Genomic DNA, 18,544 nt, shown 5'->3' with positions numbered 1-18,544 from the left:
AAGGCTCTAAAAATTCAGCCCTCACATTTAAAAAACTCAGCAACACTGTTATATATCCAGAAGTTTATTCCCGGAACGGTTTGCCAGTTAAGTACAACATAAAAAACCAAGAAAACAAGAACAGTGCCTATGTACAAACATTAAGAATGATAAAATGTCCTTTTGAATATCAACTGCCATTTGATTGTCTATTAACACTAGAATTTTTTAACATCAAAGTGTTGAACCGAACCGTAACCAATTATTCCTCCTTCAAAAAAAAACATTCAAATGGGAACAAAGAATGATATCAAACAAAAATGTAAACCATTCCAAAGAGAAGGGAAGGTTTTAAAATGTAAAAATGTTCCCTGGAAGCAGACCAATACTACGTTACAATTTCATTTTTAAGCAATTTTTTATACAAACTTTGGACATAAATGACTGCACAAACACAATTTCCTAAAGCTCTTCGATCAATTCTCGGAGGAACAGGAGAAATTGCACAACCTACAGGACTGAATTGGAGAATATTGTATAAAATGTATTTAAAATTAAGTATCGATACACATCCTTCAAGTATGTAAAGACAAAAATAATAAAAATATGGAGAATTCTGGCCATAAGATACAAGGAAACACAATTTTACAGACAAAGCACAAGCCGTTCTAAGTCACCATCCTGGAATAGTCTGCAGGTTTGAAAATAGACCGTACATAATTGATCACAACCAGGGAACGTCTCTCGTTCGGCCCTGGGAGGACATTGTCTTTGAGCGTTCTCCAGGTAGATTCGACATGCAAGTTTTTGAACGAGCGTTAAGGCAACACTGCAAAACTGGGTTCTGCCTTAACTGGAAAACATTCGCCATCGGACGAGTTGAATAAATCCCTAAGCTGAAATAATACTGTACATTCAACTAAGCCCACTACCTATCTGACGTGTCTCCACGAGGACCACGACATAGCAACAATGATGTTCACAGAGCAACATTTTATTTCACTCGTATACCGTAACATACACCACCCACTTGCAGTTGAGTGAATAAATAAATAAATCTCTTCTTAAGCAAATCTCTTGTGAAGAATAAAGTCAGACGAACATTAGGGAAAGTAAAGAAGGCATTCTTGTGGCGTACATACAGACTCAAAAGCACAGAATTACATTTTCAAGTTCAAGTCTGTTTGCCGAGGAAGAAAACCAAACAGGAAGGTATGTGGCTATCTGTACATATTAACAAATTATTGCCATACGAGAGCACGTGAAGCTTCGAAACGAAAAGCTTGGGGGTAAATACAATTGAGGAAGGGGGAAAATCAAACGTGTGGACAAACTGTTGAGTTTAAATGGATCTATTTAATCTGTTCACGGCGTAACCAACTCTCCAGACCATCCACGTATACGGAAACATTAATGTAGTCATTTTCACTGGTTGATATACAGTCAACAAGCGCTTTGACAGCAGGTTCTAATGTCAGATGCATAGATTATGTTGGGTCAGTGCTTGCAGGCCTTTGTGAAGGTCTCAAAAGCAAAGCTCAAAGACTGTAGAAACATCCGCCGCGGGAGAACCAGGCAGTGAACGCAGGGATGAAAAAAGGCAGACAACAAAAAGAAATAATTTACAACTTTGCATAATTGGTTAATAATGGGAACAGATAAACTGTGGTAGATTCTGCTCCAATGTTTTCAACCTATGATACGTTTAAGATATCCCTGCAAACAACATTTAAATAAATAGTGATCATCTTGTACACATTCGAAAACAAAACATAACATGTGCCAGTCATTTCACAACAATTTTAGGATAACAAAAAACATTACAGAGGTAAAAATCCTCTGTACTGACCATAACGCAGTCCAATGGTCTTCACTGCAATAAATACATCTATTTACTAACCACCATCTAATAAAGCAAAGTTACATAGGGAGCATATAAAGAACTCTAATAAATATGTGAAATAGAAAAATAACACATCATCGCAGTGTGTTTTATACCTCAAACAGGTTTTTATAATGGTTTAGATTTTCATTGAGGGCCTGTTTGCTAGAACCATTGCGATGGTTCACAAATTCCATGAATCGCTTGTGGTCTATTCTACCAAAAATCTCCCATGAATGGCAGAGATAACAGGACATATCTTGATAAAAAAAACATTCCCAGTGTCTTGATGCTGAATGAAAGGATTTAAACAAAACTAAACAGAGCTGAAAAAAAATGGCTCGAACAACAGTGGTCGTAAAGTAAATGGCGTTCAGACGGTAGATTCCCAGAGCTCTGCAGTAACCGCTACAAGAGCCAGGTACAAACGCCTGTAAACACTGATGCGTACCACAAAAGATAGGCCGATCAGACAGCATATCACCATGGCTAGAAAAATCTCATCGCCTGCCGAAGGTTCTGCGACAACAAGTTCATTTCTCCACAGTATTCGGACGTAGACACATTATGACACTTCCAAAATTCAAGACTCGAAATAAATGGCTGTATTAACTCTTGAGAAATCAAGATTTAAATCTGTACAATAAGACATCACTGATGTCATAGTAAAAAAAATCTAAGAAAGAATACATCTGTACATATATACACACACACGTATATAACTGGAAAATAAAAATTTACAGACGAAAACCAAAAAGGGAATTTCCAGGAAGTGGCTATGTACACGTTTGATTGCAGGTGGTCCCGTGAGGTTGCGCGGGTGCGAGACGTTACTCTGTCTGCAGCGCTGTGTGCTGATGTAGTGTGTGCGTGGCCATGTAGCCGCTGGCCTCGCTGGGCGATAAACCGCCAAAGTCAGTGACAGAAACCGCCATTTTGGCACTCGTTATGTGGTGCCTGCGGCTTTCAAAGTCCATGTTCCTGCTGCCCACCGACAGGTCGTTTATAAACGGTTCGGACAGACCCATCTTCAGCCGCTTGGCTGGCGGTCGCTCGCAGTCCTCTCCGCACACGTTGAGCTGACCCAGGTCCGAATGATAGAAGCCGGTCTCCAGCAGGTTTAAGCAGTCGCCATCTCCGTTGCTGGAGTAGTTGAGCGGTTCGTCGTGGCTCAGGGATCCGCGGTGCAGCCCGTCCAGAGGAGGGAAGTTGTAAGAGTCCAGACAGCTGACGTCTGCTGGATTGCACACAGAGGCGACTGTACTTGTCAGCGCTGTGTGCAGGGAGAATAAAAAAAACATATTTACGAAAAAGAACAGTCTGTTTTAAACAAAAGATGTGACCTAAAGGCAGAATAGACGATTTGGTAAGATGCAAACTTTAGCCTGCTAGCACTGAAATCATGATCCCACCCTCCATGCGAATCGCCGTCCAAAGCCAAAACACATGAACGCGCACAAACCAGAAGCTCTTGGATCAATTCCAATTAAATCATGTCTCATTCACTAGTGAGAACATGTGACAATACAAAGTAAATAATGTTACTACAATAGTGAAGGCCGATATCGTAAACAACAGCTTTAAAACGGGATTAGATGCAGCATAGTTCCCGTTAGACGCTGGGTAACGATGTAATACATAAAGGTCCACAAACTACATAAGAAACAATCAAAACCCAGCAAGATCTAATCATAACATGTACCTACCTGGTACATGGTAGAGGGCACAGGGTATGTGACCACGCTGATGACGTATGGTGTCTGCGTGAACAGGGTGCGCAGTGGGATATAAAATACGTTGACTGAAAATGGACACATGACCGAGGGCAATGATTGGGCGAACGTTTTTTGGTCCTATGCCTTTCACAGACGATATATAATTATAAAAATACCAATGTATCACTTCACTTATTGATTGCTATCAGGATGTTAAGAGACTTCCAACCAGCATGACAAAAAAACGTTTCTGGACAGGATTGCCTACTCAACCTTTAAAGCCTTTTATCACAGAGCGAAAATGTCTCGATTTGCAACTTAAATGTCATCCGTAAACACATCTACACATCTTTTTACATGCACAAGTCAACATGAAATCGACACTGACTCCATTTACTTTAATACATGTGTTCTAGGTCTTTTCATCAGGGCAGATTATAAAGTCATCACCGTACTAAACTAAACTGCCTCTGGAAGTGACTTTATTTTGCCCCGTGTAACAGAAATAAAGACATCTGGTGTTGGGAACGTACCAGAGAGGTCACTGGCTGTGATGGAGTTCAGGATGTTCAACTGTTGTTCAGTTGCAGGTTCTGTCCTGCCGCTACTGGAGGAACAAATAGATGCTGATCCATCCACCAAACCCTCGGCTTCATCCACCAACCGGTCCATCAGGTCCCTGCACACACAAACCATACAGAATGATAAGACTTCAAGTTCCAGAGGACATCATTCTGGCTAATGAACAAATCTAGAAGCACTCTGCTTTAGGATTATAGAGAACCGAATAAAAGATTATTGGTTGTTTGAGAATAACCATTTGAGAAACTCACGTAACGCCGGGATAGCTGCTGAACTTCTTTTTGCCAAATCGATTTTGCTGGACAAAAAAGTCAAATCGTTCCGACTTCTTCCACATGTAGTAAAATGCGACGCACTCGGCCACCGTCCTTGTATTGACCTTAAAATTAGGGGGAAAAAAACATTTTAAAGGAGGATAAACCAAAATTGTATTATCAAATTCAACTTATTGTGCTTATTGTTATGATCAGAATATTACTTTGTGTTTCTGGATGAGGTGGAAGTTCTTCTCATATAACAGAAGAGCATGCTCAAAATTCCTGCATTCTTCTTCAGACCATGGAAGCATCTCACCTATTGTGAAACAATTACATTTCACACCTAATAAACTTACCAATACTCATATTTGTCCATTGTCTTACAATTAGCAATAACGTAATTTTGATTTCTTCTACATAGCAGTGTTTTTGTATATCTACTTACCCTTTGTAGATTTTTCATTGCTTCGATGGTGTTCAAGAGCTTCTTGGACATTGTAGTTACACTTCATTAGCTCATATAAGGCCTAAAGAAATCAAACAGGTTGAATCTGATGATTCTCTTGTATAGACACAGCTACACATTCCTCACAACTACAAAAATAAAAAAAATCGTCACAGTACAAAAAACATGCTTTTTAAAGAAATGAATCTAAATCCCTACAACAAGAATATATCCGTAGCTAATAACCCTGCCAAATGCATAAAATGTAAATGCAATAACCCTCGAGATAAATGAAATGCGAATGCATTTAATGATGCGTCTCTGGTTCTTTTAAAAATACGGCTGTGTTATTTACCTGCTCATTGTCTTTGACGAGAGAACAATCTGCATTTGCCTGCATCTTTCCGTCTACACCTGCAGCAGCATCCCGCAGGAAACTCTTCATTTTAGACTCGGACAACATGCCTGGCCGCCACAGCATCTGATCTTCTTCTTCATATACTGGAGAACAGAATTAGTTTGAGGCATTACTACATGAATATATGGAGAGTACTTTATGCGTCTACATATTAGTATCTGTAATTAATCCCATTTGAATACATCAACTCACCTTTTTCCTCATCATTATAACAGGCAAGAGCAGGAATTTCTGCCTGATAATTAGATCCCACCATGATTTCCTGTGAAACCAATAGGAAAAATTAATAAAAACACACAATGATCTTGATCACAAAATATGAGAAACATTTGTACCCATTTAAGATAACAATGATAAGGACAGAAAAAAATCTCTTTATGAGCAAACGACAAGCTTAGCTTTATTCTTCATATCTGTTGTATTGCTCTTCCTCACCTTGCGAGAATCCTCAGGGTTCAAACCTTCATCTTCACCTTCAGATTCTTTGTCTCCGTCATAAACAGCGTTAGCTGAAATAAATAGAATATTTCATCAATACAAACAATTGAATAACATACCAAAGAACACATCAAAAGACAACTGCATGCTTACAGCGAAGGGTCCTGGGGAAGAAATCGTTGGTTTCGTGTGACGTCACAGACGGTGTGAGGTCATCGGCAGAAGACTGAGTTTCTTCATCATCTCCAGACAGAAGATCTTTAGCAATCTCCTCCTGTTAGAACATTAGAAACACATTTCTTATTGTATCCGATTTATCTCAAGATCACAGTTTTGTTGTAACTACTGTTAACTCACTTTATCCAACGTCATGTCAGGCAGGTCATCGGTCAGCTCTACAGAAGAACTGTCCGCACTCGACCCCCCAAGAGCACTGTCCACTGCTTCATATCTGTACAAAGCCAACAATTCTTCCAATGGCATATTCCCCTCCTGTAAAAAATAAACATTGAGATGATGTTCAAAATGATTAAAACAAAAATAAATAGCAAGCCCTAGTACAAAATTACATTATTAGCCATCATAATAGCTAATAATCAGTAGCAGACCAAGTTGCACTCCACCCCTGGACTGACTATAAATGAAAGCAAACCTTCTCCAGATCAGCGATTTCTGAGCTCCCGTTTGACTCGGATTCCCTCATCTCCTCCTCCTCTAACGTCTGCTCATCGTCATAATCGTGCACCAGCATCTCCGCCGTCGGGTCGAAATCATGATCTTCCGATGACAAAGAGCCAACTAAAAAAATATTTATATATGATTACAAAATCTGTTGAAAGATGTTTTTTTGCAAACAGCTCATATTTATGATACAATTATACAATAAATATTTTGATTCGATTTAATAGATATTGAGGACAAATGACCTGGGCTTGTACTTCCCAAGGAAGCCTGAAAATGAAAAAGGAAATCAATTTCAATTTGATGAGAAAATATATAGAATTATACCATTATTAACATCCGTTACAAAATTTTCCCTGGTAAACATCAACATTTCAGTCAATACATGGATAATTATTACTGCAATATGATAATATGAGATATAGAGATTCAGAAATTGTGCTTTATTTGTAAATCCCATGCCAGTTTAGCAAGTATAACTGAGGTAAAAAAAATGGGCATAAACTAGTTACCATGGTAATTTTGTCAAGGAGATAAATAATTAATTACATAGCTTATAATATAAAAATTAATAACTTTTAGTTATTAATTATAATCATTTAATTTCGTTTGTTTTTCACAGGTGTCATAAATTCAACAAACTTCAGGACGGCATAAGATAAACAAATAGTCAAAAGCTACAGATTACAAACAGGATTATTTAACTCTAATATTCTTCAGTTAAACATTACATATCCGTTATTAAATGTAATATAACATAATATAACAGAACCACACTAATAAGCCAATGAGATATAACACCGCAGTTATTTCAGAATTGTCATTGGTTTTCCGTCTAAAAGCCATTTCTCATTCTAACCACTGTAGCATCATGTTTTATATTAACATCAAACATATTAATGCTTTGATGTCGTCACTTTTCAGCATCTATCAATACGGTTCTGCAGTAAAGAAAAAATAATTCATTACACCGGCGTATACTGGTAAAGAAAAAAAAAACAAGGAAACATTGAAAAATTACGAATAGCAAGAAATGAAATAATTTCATAAACTAGCGGCGGCAGCTCTGATGAGACTCTGGCCGCTCGAGCTCAGTGAGATCTGACGCCCGACCTGAGCGCTCGACGCTACAGAGGCCCCATCGATGCTTTGACCCCTCTATTAAACGGCCAGAACCGTTAAAATCTCCACCAAACGGGCCTTTATCTAAAGATAAGATACTATTGCGTGTAATCGGGCACAAAAAAACCCACAATAATGGACGGTGGTGCAATAAAATGACGACCAAAATATGTCGCCTTCCCCCTATTTTTTAACTTACCTCCGCCATCTTGGTATCTCTCGGCTCCTAAACTGGCTTTACGAAACCCGGATTGACGCTGCCAACCAATGACGTTAGGCTATTTTCGCTGGTTCGTTCTGATTGGCTGCCACGTTTGACGCGCACGGCAAGCAGGACACCGGATTGGATGTTAGAAAAGCGCTGGTCGACGTCGAAAAACTATATTCCAATTAATTTAATCACCTGAGCGTTCATTAGGCGTTCAAATGTTGTGAAGTTACATGAAATGACTTATTTCTGATTTTTTATAAACTTTTTTTGCAGGTAATTAAAAGTATGTTATATGTGAAGTTATCAGGTCTGGCAAATTCTTAAGAATTTCTTACAGTTATATTTGTAATATGAAATGACTTAAGTTATTATTTTTTCCTCAACTAAAGATTCTTGTGATCAATTTAATAGCGAAAACAAAAATCTATGCCTTTAATGCGATTTATTCAATGCACTGAAAATAAAACTTCCAAATGGTTCAATTCTTTTCTTTTGCCGAAGAAGTTCTTGGTACCAGAAAAACTTTTACAGACTATAAAAAGTGATAAAGAAATTGTTCTTTGAAGTAGGCTAAATGTTGGGCCAAAAATGGTTTCATAGTTATTTTCCCTTTAAATGGTAAATTATATAAATCCATATACATTCTTTTTATATATTCGAATAATTAGGATTTATATGTTCTGTCTCACTGTAATGTTGTGTCTTTCTTGCAGGTGATTTAACTGTTATGTGTTGCAATCACAGCAGAGCAGATGGTGGCGCCAGTGACATGATATATCCAAACTTTTGCATCACACCAAACAATTTAAAATAATCTGGTCCAATGCGAACAGTTCTTTTATACACAAATTTAATCTGGTTTATTTGTGTGAAATTACACTAAAAAATGCCTTTGTAGATAAAATCATGCACCTTTTGAATCGTTTTCCCCCCTCTTTTCTGAAAAGACGCGACACATGCAGTTAAACTGAAAGCATGAAGTCACTGTTTACAGCAGTGACGCAGATGCACCTGCACCGGTGAAACAAGATTATAGGCAACAGAACTGATGTATGTAGAACAGGTCAGTTGAGTCTTGTCATTTGTCAGTGAACACCTGCTTTAGTGAATGTCTTTATACGCTGACAACATGCACTTTATCAAAGTCACACAGGAGATGTAAAGTCTTCATTATAAGGTGCATGGACGTTTATCTCATTCTCTAGGAATATGAGATCACCAAATCCACACCAGGAAAAAAGAGGGAAACTTTCATTATAAATGCAGAATTTTCAACTTGGCTGACTTTTGCATCGGTTCACACTGCAGAGATATGGAGATTGAATCAATGGTAGCGAACTGTGCGCTCATAAAAGCACGAGAAGGTAGGAACATATATTCACATTTACTAATGTCAAGTTTTCTTGTGATAGACAGCTTTGAAGTATAAACAATGATAAAATAAACCTTTTATCTTTTTAAAACTTTTTTTAACGTATTAAATGTCTTAACAGGTCGAAAAATTATTTTTGCCACTTAAATTTAATCAGTTAATAGTTGACATGAAATACTTCGGGAAGGTTGCTATGTCGTGCTTTATGTAAAACTTGATTTATTTAAATACTTTTATTTAAAAGCAACTCGACTGATTTACTTAGGCTGCCTATAAATGGTGAAAATGTTGTGTTAGAAGAAAAGACCATAACCAAAACGTTATCAAATTTACCTTCAAACAACCAAACCAAACATCTCATAAACAAAATACACGGACACTTGCCTTAGGCTACTTATCCATAACCGTTCCATATAGACACATTTCAAAGTTGACTTCAATTTACAGTAAATATACCGTAACATGAAATTCTGTGAAGCATAAATCACTGGGATGTTTCGCATGTTGTGCCCTGATAATTCTTAATTATGGGTGGAAACAGCACATTCAACATATTTTCATTTGTCCCTAAACCTCTAAACTAGAATACTGACCTCAGACAAAAGCAGACACACAATGTCTTTAACGTCATGCCTCTCTTACATCACAAACAGGTCAGACTTCTTTGGCTGCGGTTAACTCAACCCAAACCCGCGTGTCAGTATAACCTGCAATTCAGCTTATCTGAGGTCTAAAAATAGATTTTGTTGCTTTTTTTAAACTCAGGAAAACCTGTCCTGCATGTTCCGTCAACCTCTCAAACTGAAACACTCTTTTCAACACTCCCTCCAGTGTTTTCAAGTCATTACATTGTTAGCAGTCATTTATTCCATAATAGTTACTTATGCTTTTAAACTACCTTACATGTGTTTTTTTCAGTCTGAAGCTGAGTGGCTGCCAGGTGTGTCCTCACATACCTGATCTTCATCTTCCTATAGTTTCATTCCACAGCTATTTATAGTACAGGCTCATGTTTTGCAGTTTTACTGGGAACAGATCACCATTTACACAGAACACAGCACACACACACGGTATTGATGTAGTATCAATATTACAAACAAAGCAATACTTATCCAAGTCTGTAATTTGTACCTCCTGTCACGTGTCTAACATTGACCACCACTTTCTTCTGAAACCATATAAGAGTTTTGTGTGAGGAGGTCAATTGAAAGGCTATTCACTTTTTAAGTGAATCTCTTTAAACATCATGATATGCAATAACACTAATTGATATCATACCAAACAGTATGTCAATGGTTCTTGCTGGAGAACTCTCTTTTTTATCAAAAAACAGTTTTGGCTGAACGGTTCGTGAGTTGAACTTTATAAGAGGTTTTAAAAATAGCGATGTAGTGATGTTCCTCAAATTTGATTCATTTGAATCATTTGAAACAAAAATTTGTCTTTCTAACGTCCAGTAGGTAATAATGGAAATCGTAAAGGAAGAAGTCGAAAATGGAGATACCTTCTGCGTTTCCCGCACATAAACGAGTGCAGAGAGTTGGAGAACAGCATCGGTGAGATTGGGTCCCGTGTAAATGCATTGCCTGGAATATGCTCCTGTGCACAAAAGCAAAGCTAGTCTTTCACATGTTAAAATCAATGTTGGCATGTTTGTATTTTTTTTATAAATTCTTCTTTTCTGTCTGTCAGAGCGAGACTATTACAGTCTGTGCGTGAAGCAGCCCATTGGGAAACAACTGTTTCGACTCTTCTGTGCGACGCAGACCGATTTGCAGTATTGCATTGAACTCCTGGATTCAATGGTACAAATGCAAAGGAATTGAATCGTGCATAAGCATATGGCCTGATGTTACATTTTTATTGGTTTACTTATTTGTTAAGCAAGTATTGTGACATGTGACCAGTTGATTTGTTTCAGTGCATTTATGACATTCTCTCACAGGAGGAATATGAAGTCACGCCGGACGACAAGCGAAAAAACTTTGGCAATAGACTGATCACAAAATATCTCACCACACAGGTATCTTGACTTTCTTCATACACAGCTGTTACTCTTGTTTAGCAAAGTTTTCACTCTAGCCTTATATTTTGAGCGTTACACTTTATGGCTAAAACACGTTTTTATGATTTTGATCAGTCTGTTCACAGTGTGCAGGACATTTTGGACAGTCATTTTCAGATGTGCAAATACAACCTGGAGTGCAAAGCCTCTGAAGATATCTTCAGTGACAGCCAAAAGTCAGTTTCATGAGCTTTCATGAGTGTTTGCGTGCACGTTTGTGCACATCGTTTCATTTGTTTTTCCTTTTGAAAGAACCCTGCACGAGTATCTGAGTGGAGATCCATTCACAGAATATCAGAAAAGCATGTACTTCGACCGCTTCCTGCAGTGGAAGATAGTCGAGAGGTAAGCGTTGCTCATACAGGTTTGTCAAATGTGTCTCCCTAAATTGCTTAGGAAAAATAGACAGAAACAAATAAGACCATTGTTGAAACACATGAAGAGTATGGAGGTGTAAAATGAATGTAGATTGAAGAGGTCAAATAATCTGGATCTGTGTCAATTTGATGAGAAAAGTTCGAGTTCATATTGAGACCTTCAATAATACCGACTTTTGATTGCAGACTTGACGAATCTGAGCTCAGTTAGTGACACATTGTTGACATCTCTTCTGAAACTCGAATGACAGACACATTTCTGACATTTTCAATATTCGAGACACGTGACACGTTCTATGATAGTTTCTATTTGCACTCCATATAATCTCATTCATGAGAAAAAACTGAGAAATTAAACGATCTCTTTTGTGATTTATCACATGGTCTGCAGAAACAAGACAGATTTAAAGTAACATTTAGCACAGTCACACAATAAGACACAAAGCTTAAAACATTTTAGCAACCACCCAAAACACCCCAGCACACCCGGCATTAACATCTAAAAAGGACAGAACGTCTAACACTACTTCAGTCGCTGATGTCAGCCATGTTTGTAATAGACTGTAATGTTCTTTTTCAATGTCTTTTTCATCCACAGACGGCTGGTCACCAGAGACACATTTCGAGAATACCGTGTTTTGGGGAAGGGAGGGTTCGGAGAGGTAAAAACACACTAACAAGTTTACTGAAGTGTCTGTGAGATGATGAACACACTCAGATTAGAAATGATGAGGAAGTGATGGGGTTCTCTCTGCCGCAGGTGTGTGCGTGTCAGGCGCGAGCTTCTGGAAAGATGTACGCCTGTAAGAAACTGGAGAAGAAGCGGGTGAAGAAGCAGAAGGGGGAAGGCATGGCTCTCAATGAGAAACAGATTCTTGAGAGGGTCAACAGCAGATTCGTGGTGAGAATAGTGACACTTGACATTTTCGTTTGCTTTTTGGGAGCAGTTTTCGCAAAGGAGTTTCGCAACTACTTCGAGGCAATATTTATGCTGAAGTGTCAACTTCTGAATCTTACGAAAACCTGACAAGAACTAATTTTATTTTGTATAACAGAACAGAACAGAAAAGATTAAACAAATTCTGAAAATGAGATTAAGAAAAACAATAGAACCAGAAAAATATATAGTGAGCAAATAAAATGTTTTATTGTAATAAATATAATTAAGCCCATCAGAAATTATATTTCACAAATGCATAACCAAAATAAATCCACCATTCCAATTTATGTTTCCATCATAATCAAAACATTTCTTTCCAAAATTCTCATTTCACTAATGAAAAAAATGATATCCAATGATGATAAATCGTAAAATAAAATGAATGAATTGTAATTTATACATCATGTTAGTTATCGCTGAACATACTTTTTTGACTTTATAACTAAATTTCTGCTGACATTTAGACATTATTGTATCACTATTAAACAATTTATATTTATTATTTATCATTTATGCAAATGCAACTTTTTACAACACCATATTAATATATCACCATTAATCATGAAAAAATACAACTCAAAACTAAATTATCACAATAATTGAAACGAGACTTTTCTATCACAATAGTGAAAATTGTTGGAGGTTAGTTCATCCTCAATGAAAATAACAACAGCTGTTTTTCTTTTAATTTTGAGGTGAAATGTGGCCTGGACATGTTTCATGATTCATTTGATTCATGTCTTGGTTTTGTGATGTTATAGGTGAGTTTAGCGTACGCGTATGAGACTAAAGAAGCTCTGTGTCTGGTGCTGACGCTCATGAACGGAGGAGATCTGAGGTTTCACATCTATAACATGGGCACACAGGGGCTGTTGAAAGACCGAGTCAAATTCTATGCTGCTGAGATCCTGTGCGGTTTAGATCACCTTCATCAGAAGTCCATTATATACAGGTATGGTTCATTTAAATAGAATGCTGTACAGATAATAATAACCCAAAATGCAAGTCGATTTATGTGCGTTTCCTTTCTATCAGAGATTTAAAGCCAGAGAACATTCTGCTGGATGATGACGGTATGTGCACTTCACCTTAAAACAAAAGACATGATCTGGTCAAACACGTTTGTCTGCTTTCTATTTTCTACTCTGGATCTCAAATTTCCCTACATGTTCTATTTTTGTCATCATAAACTGAAGCTCACTCAACACCAGGAAACATTTCTCCAGATCTGTTTTCACAATCATAAACAAGGAAATGAATGGAATATATGCATTTCAATGAACACTGGTTGATGTTGTTTTTAGTTTATTGTGAAATACTCTTCACATGATCAGTATCAAGCATAGGCTTACATGTCATTACATGAAGGTAGTAAAACATTAGCACCCTAACAAAAAAGATTCAAGTGTGCCATTAGTACACTTCTTTTAACCTTAAAATAATCAAGTATACTATTTTATGTACTTCTCAGGAATAGACTTAAAAATTATATTTACTGTAAGTATACAGAAAAGTATATTCGATCTATATTTGTACTTCAGTATACATCACTTCATTTGTAGCATACTTGAAGCACAAACTTGTTGTGTACTCACCGTTTACTTTTACTGTTACACTTCAAGTGTGCTTAAAAATACACTTTTATAAACTAAAAAGGGCCAAGCCGAGCAGTATTGAAAAGTACACTAGTATCAGTATACCTACTACAATAAAGTATACCTCAAATACATTTTAAACAGTAAATAAGACTTCAAATTATACTTGAACTTGAAGTATACTTATTTTTTGTAAGGGCAGTCACCGAAATGCCATCCCACGATGCCCAAATTCTTTTTTTTTTACTACTGTATAGAGATCTGTCGATCATAGCCGTCAGTGTCGCCTACAACAGTGAAATTGTAATGAAGTAAAAATGTAAAACTTTCCTTTTCAGTTTTCCAAGTAAACGATGGATGAGATAAAGGTAGATTGTGCTGTTTGACAGGTCACATCCGGATATCTGATTTGGGTCTGGCTGTAATCTTGAAAGAGGACAAACCGGTCAAGGGCAGAGTGGGCACGCTGGGTTATATGGGTATGAATAATCTTCTCAGTAACGTTTTAAAGAATTTATCATTACTTTTAATACTAAACGATGTTTCTTTTGCACTGTTGTTTTCAATTAAAGTGTCATTCTGATGTTGTCTTTAGCTCCAGAAGTCATCAACAACAAATATTACAGTGTAAGTGTAGACTGGTGGGGTCTGGGGTGTCTAATCTACGAGATGACAGCCGGAAATCCTCCATTCCGCAAACACAAGGAAGGGGTGTCGAGAGAAGAGACGGAGAGGAGAGTTCTGGAGATGACGGAGAACTACGGGAACAAGTTTGATGAGGATACTCAATCGATTTGCAAAAGTGTAAGGCCATATTTTATACTCTTGGTGATTTTTTGGGGCATTTCTAAGACAGTATTGGCCGATCACTACAGGATATTTTGGTGACAGTATTTTTTTATCAGTATGAGTCTGATTAAATCGACATTAGAAGCAGATAGTATCAGGGTTTAATTCTTAATATATCCGCCTCTTGCACTGTAAATTATAATGGCATGACCATACAGTATAAAAAATACCAAAACAATATAATAAATGTAAAATACACATAATCAAACAACACACCAGATTTTCTTTTTTCAAATAAACTCTTTTAATTGAAGCTCTTGGCAAAAAGCCCAAAGGAGAGACTGGGCTGTGGGTCTAGGAATGGAAGCGACGCTATCAAAGCTCATCCATTCTTCAAAAGCATCAACTTCACCAGACTGGAAGCTGGCCGAGTAAAGCCACCGTTTATTCCTGATGTGAGTCGTTTTATAGCCACGTTCTACTGAAAACTAACTTTACGATTCATCCAAACATACTCATTTCTCATCAAAACCTTTTCTCTATCAGCCGAGAGCGGTTTACTGTGCAGACGTCTTAGATATCGATCAGTTCTCTACTGTCAAAGGTGTCATTCTCAATGAGACAGATAATGGTTTCTATGCCAAGTTTAACACGGGAGCCGTGGCCGTGCCCTGGCAGAATGAGGTAAACACTTTCACAGGAAACTTTGACACTTATGCGTTTGGAAAAATGCGTTCAAGCTTTACATTTTATCAGTGTGTGTGGGGATTAAAACCATGTTTTTGTGTTGTAAGCACAATGCTCTGCCAATTGAGCTACAGAAGCATAAAGAAACAAAAAGACACCTCTGGGGCCCGTTTCAGAAAGGAGGTTTAGTGAAAACTCTGAGTATATTAACCCTGAAATGAGGGAAACTCTGGGTTTTCCGTTTCAGAATGTGAGGTATGTCAAACCTGAGAAAGCGGGGTAACTCAAGCCCGTTTCTAAAAGAGAGGTAACTTATACTCAGAGTCAGTAACCATAGTACTCTGTGAACCTGGTCCGGAGCAGGTTTTCTTTGGTAAACCCAGAGTTTCTTTTGATCTCCTCCCCCTTTTTAAAGCGCAAGTGGTGTACCTCATTCGTTCACTCAATACAGTGATTTCAGGAGAGCAATTTAGGACCCGAGTGGAATTGTGTGCATTTTTTTTATAAAACTGTACCATTTTTCTTTACAGTGAATAAGATGCATCAAAACATGTCATTCATCATTACATCAATAACATCAGCCATCGTGCGTGTATTACATCAGAGCATAGTTTTCTATGGAGGATGAGAAATGACTTAATAAAGTGTAAAAGTAAAGTGCATAAAGAAATGAATAAAGACATAAATGCAGCAATGAAGCGATAAAGAATGTTATACCTGTTTTATATTAGCAGGGTTGGAAGTGGTGATCAGTCCGAGTGTAACGCCCTACAGGTGTCCTATACAACATGACGTCTCACACTGACAACTAGAGCTGTGATGGAGACTGAGAACATGAGAACTGAGAACAAATGTTTTTATTATTTCTGTTGTTTCATTCATTTACTGATTAATTTGTTGTACATTTATATATTTATTCATTTAAACTTAAGTCATTTTCAGCACAGTATGCAGAGCGGAAAGTGTGCCTCGCTCCCATGTTGCTTTTTCTTTGGTGCTGTTGCCATGGTGAATCCATCGTAATATCGGAGCTCCATTGATCATGGCGTGTCGTAGTCGTGGTGCACGTGCTTAACTCAGTGTGAGCCTACCCAGAGTTGATAGATTTAACTTAAACCAGCTGTTCTGAATCCAAAAACTCATAGTTTCGGTGTAAATCAACTCAAGAGTTCACATTTGAACTCTGTGTTTGTTGAACCTCCTTATTGAAACGGGCCCCTGGTCATTGTGCATTGATATGAAATAGTATAATAGTGTAATGTGTAATGTTCTGGAACGATCGAATGGCACAAAACATCACAGAATTCATCAGATCCATTGCAAAACGTCACTGATGTTTGCCAACCAAATGTCCAGAAGGATGATGTCATTGGGGAACTTAAAAACGGATTAAAGGATTTTACAAATGACTAACAGGATAGAAACCGATATTGATGACATGGTGAAACTTTGATTCGGTAGAATTGGAAGAATATTACTGAGAAAACAGGATTGTTTATGCAAGATAAAGAACAAAATAATGACAAAAAAATCCATATAAACCTCTAACTTGAATTTCATAAAATTATGTATTTGTTCAATAACTGATTTTTGTTCATTTTGAACCCCAAAAACGTATGGATTGCAGCTTTAAGTATTACAATAAGCTTAATTTAGTTTTACACTTTAATTTATTTCATTTAGATGATCGAAACAGAGTGTTTTAAGGACTTGAATGTGTTTGGTCCGGAAGGAACGAGAACACCCGATCTGGACCGCAACGCTATGATCCCGTTTAATGGTTCTGAGCCGCAGACGTGTAACCGGAGTCCACCGGAATACCGGCGGCACCGACTCCTGCAAAGAATCTTCGGCAGACGCGTAATAAATCCTTGCATATAACTGCATATCATTGTTGAACACCACAGACAACTATCACGGTCAGGCCCCTTAGAAAAATCAACCATGCTTAAACTATAGTAACCATAGTTTTTGGTTTAATTTGTAGTAAAACCATGGTAACCACAAATTTACCATGGTCTCACTATAGTAATCGCGGTTTAACCGCAGTATCTGTAAGCTATGGGAATCAAAAAAAGAAATTTGTCATTTCTACACCTAAAACTGAAATGCACTCAGTGTTGGGTATAACTATTAGTTATTGTAATTTAATTACTTTTCCCTTGAAAAAGTAAAGTAAGGGATTACTCTTATTTCCCCTGTAATTTAATTACAGTTACTTCTGATGTAATTAAACTAAATACTGTGTAATATATTCAATAGTGGAAATGACATCAAATTTTTAAGTCCAACACCGTGTCTACTCCGGACAAAAGACATTAGAAACGCATAAGAACCCATTATAATTTTACATTGTCCACACAGGACGCGACACAGTGTAACTTTAAAATGGATGCTTTAATGTATCCTTCTCACATTTGTAATACTTTGGTCAGTAAATAAGAATACTTTATGTAGTTATTTATTTGAATGAATTAAATAAGCCGTTTCATGTCCATCCTTGAATAAATTCTAATCAAGGTTGATGTTGGATATAGAAAGTAATTAGTAATAAGTAATGAAATACTTTTTCAGAGAAACGTACCCAACACTGAATGCAATGCATTAACACTTTGATTTGGTTCTTTGTTCTGTTGTAGCACAGGGGGCGGTCCGCAGAACCCATATGTCCCACCACAACCAGTCAGGGTTCAGATTCAGCATGATTCGAACTTCAAGAGGAGTGAAAGTGCCAGCCACCATTTCCAGAAATATGATTTGCCCTAATTTCTGAAACATCCAGAAGTTCTTTTTGTACAAGATACGCAAATAATGAATACAAATCTCTTTACAAGACCCACATGTAAATGTACTGTATCACAAACCCTATATGCAGGGTGTGGATACTATTTTCATACTCTCAAAAAACATAATTAATTTGTTTTGTACACCTTTTTGTTTTTTTTTACATTAAAAATTGTAAATGTGGACATGGTGCATGTGTGAATAT

General features: G+C 37.2%; 2 protein-coding genes across 4 annotated transcripts; one reads left to right on the top strand and one right to left on the bottom strand.

Annotated features, from left to right (window-relative positions):
- Window positions 1-56: 56 nt before the first annotated feature.
- Window positions 57-7,776, bottom strand: mier3a (mesoderm induction early response 1, family member 3 a). Its single transcript, XM_057321734.1, has 13 exons — window positions 7,719-7,776; window positions 6,643-6,667; window positions 6,369-6,514; window positions 6,074-6,208; window positions 5,870-5,990; window positions 5,714-5,787; window positions 5,471-5,540; window positions 5,216-5,361; window positions 4,861-4,942; window positions 4,637-4,731; window positions 4,410-4,537; window positions 4,110-4,255; window positions 57-3,134 (listed from the first exon to the last, which is right to left on the bottom strand). Exons 1-13 carry the CDS (start codon window positions 7,725-7,727, stop codon window positions 2,692-2,694), a joined length of 1,620 nt encoding a protein of 539 aa, XP_057177717.1. The 5' UTR covers window positions 7,728-7,776; the 3' UTR covers window positions 57-2,691.
- A 1,037-nt stretch (window positions 7,777-8,813) lies between these two features.
- On the top strand, window positions 8,814-18,524 carry grk5 (G protein-coupled receptor kinase 5). Of its 3 annotated transcripts, none has more exons than XM_057321444.1 (16): window positions 8,814-9,094; window positions 10,563-10,658; window positions 10,795-10,907; window positions 11,048-11,125; window positions 11,243-11,343; window positions 11,420-11,512; window positions 12,143-12,206; window positions 12,305-12,445; window positions 13,246-13,436; window positions 13,520-13,557; window positions 14,469-14,558; window positions 14,675-14,883; window positions 15,183-15,323; window positions 15,415-15,552; window positions 17,239-17,415; window positions 18,195-18,524. In XM_057321444.1, the coding sequence occupies exons 1-16, from the start codon at window positions 9,043-9,045 to the stop codon at window positions 18,258-18,260; spliced, it is 1,788 nt and encodes a 595-aa protein (XP_057177427.1). In that variant the 5' UTR covers window positions 8,814-9,042; the 3' UTR covers window positions 18,261-18,524. The 3 variants fall into 3 exon arrangements, with proteins under 3 accessions (XP_057177427.1, XP_057177426.1, XP_057177428.1); XM_057321443.1 differs by having other exon boundaries at window positions 10,560-10,658; XM_057321445.1 differs by having other exon boundaries at window positions 10,560-10,658; window positions 17,239-17,474.
- Window positions 18,525-18,544: the final 20 nt, after the last annotated feature.

Source organism: Triplophysa rosa, linkage group LG22 (assembly GCF_024868665.1).
Source record: "Triplophysa rosa linkage group LG22, Trosa_1v2, whole genome shotgun sequence".
Taxonomy (NCBI): domain Eukaryota; kingdom Metazoa; phylum Chordata; class Actinopteri; order Cypriniformes; family Nemacheilidae; genus Triplophysa; species Triplophysa rosa.
This window is presented reverse-complemented; position numbering and strand designations above follow the sequence as displayed.

Bases quoted from the DNA above. Each gene is read 5' to 3' on its own strand.
- mier3a (XM_057321734.1), bottom strand. The intron at 6,209-6,368 runs GTTTGCTTTCAT...TATTTTTTACAG, and splicing joins AAATCGCTGATCTGGAGAAG to GAGGGGAATATGCCATTGGA. The intron at 5,991-6,073 runs GTGAGTTAACAG...ATGTTCTAACAG, and splicing joins CTGACATGACGTTGGATAAA to GAGGAGATTGCTAAAGATCT.
- grk5 (XM_057321443.1), top strand. From the start codon at position 9,043: ATGGAGATTGAATCAATGGTAGCGAACTGTGCGCTCATAAAAGCACGA. The intron at 9,095-10,559 runs GTAGGAACATAT...TCTAACGTCCAG, and splicing joins GCTCATAAAAGCACGAGAAG to TAGGTAATAATGGAAATCGT. The intron at 14,884-15,182 runs GTAAGGCCATAT...TTTTAATTGAAG, and splicing joins CTCAATCGATTTGCAAAAGT to CTCTTGGCAAAAAGCCCAAA.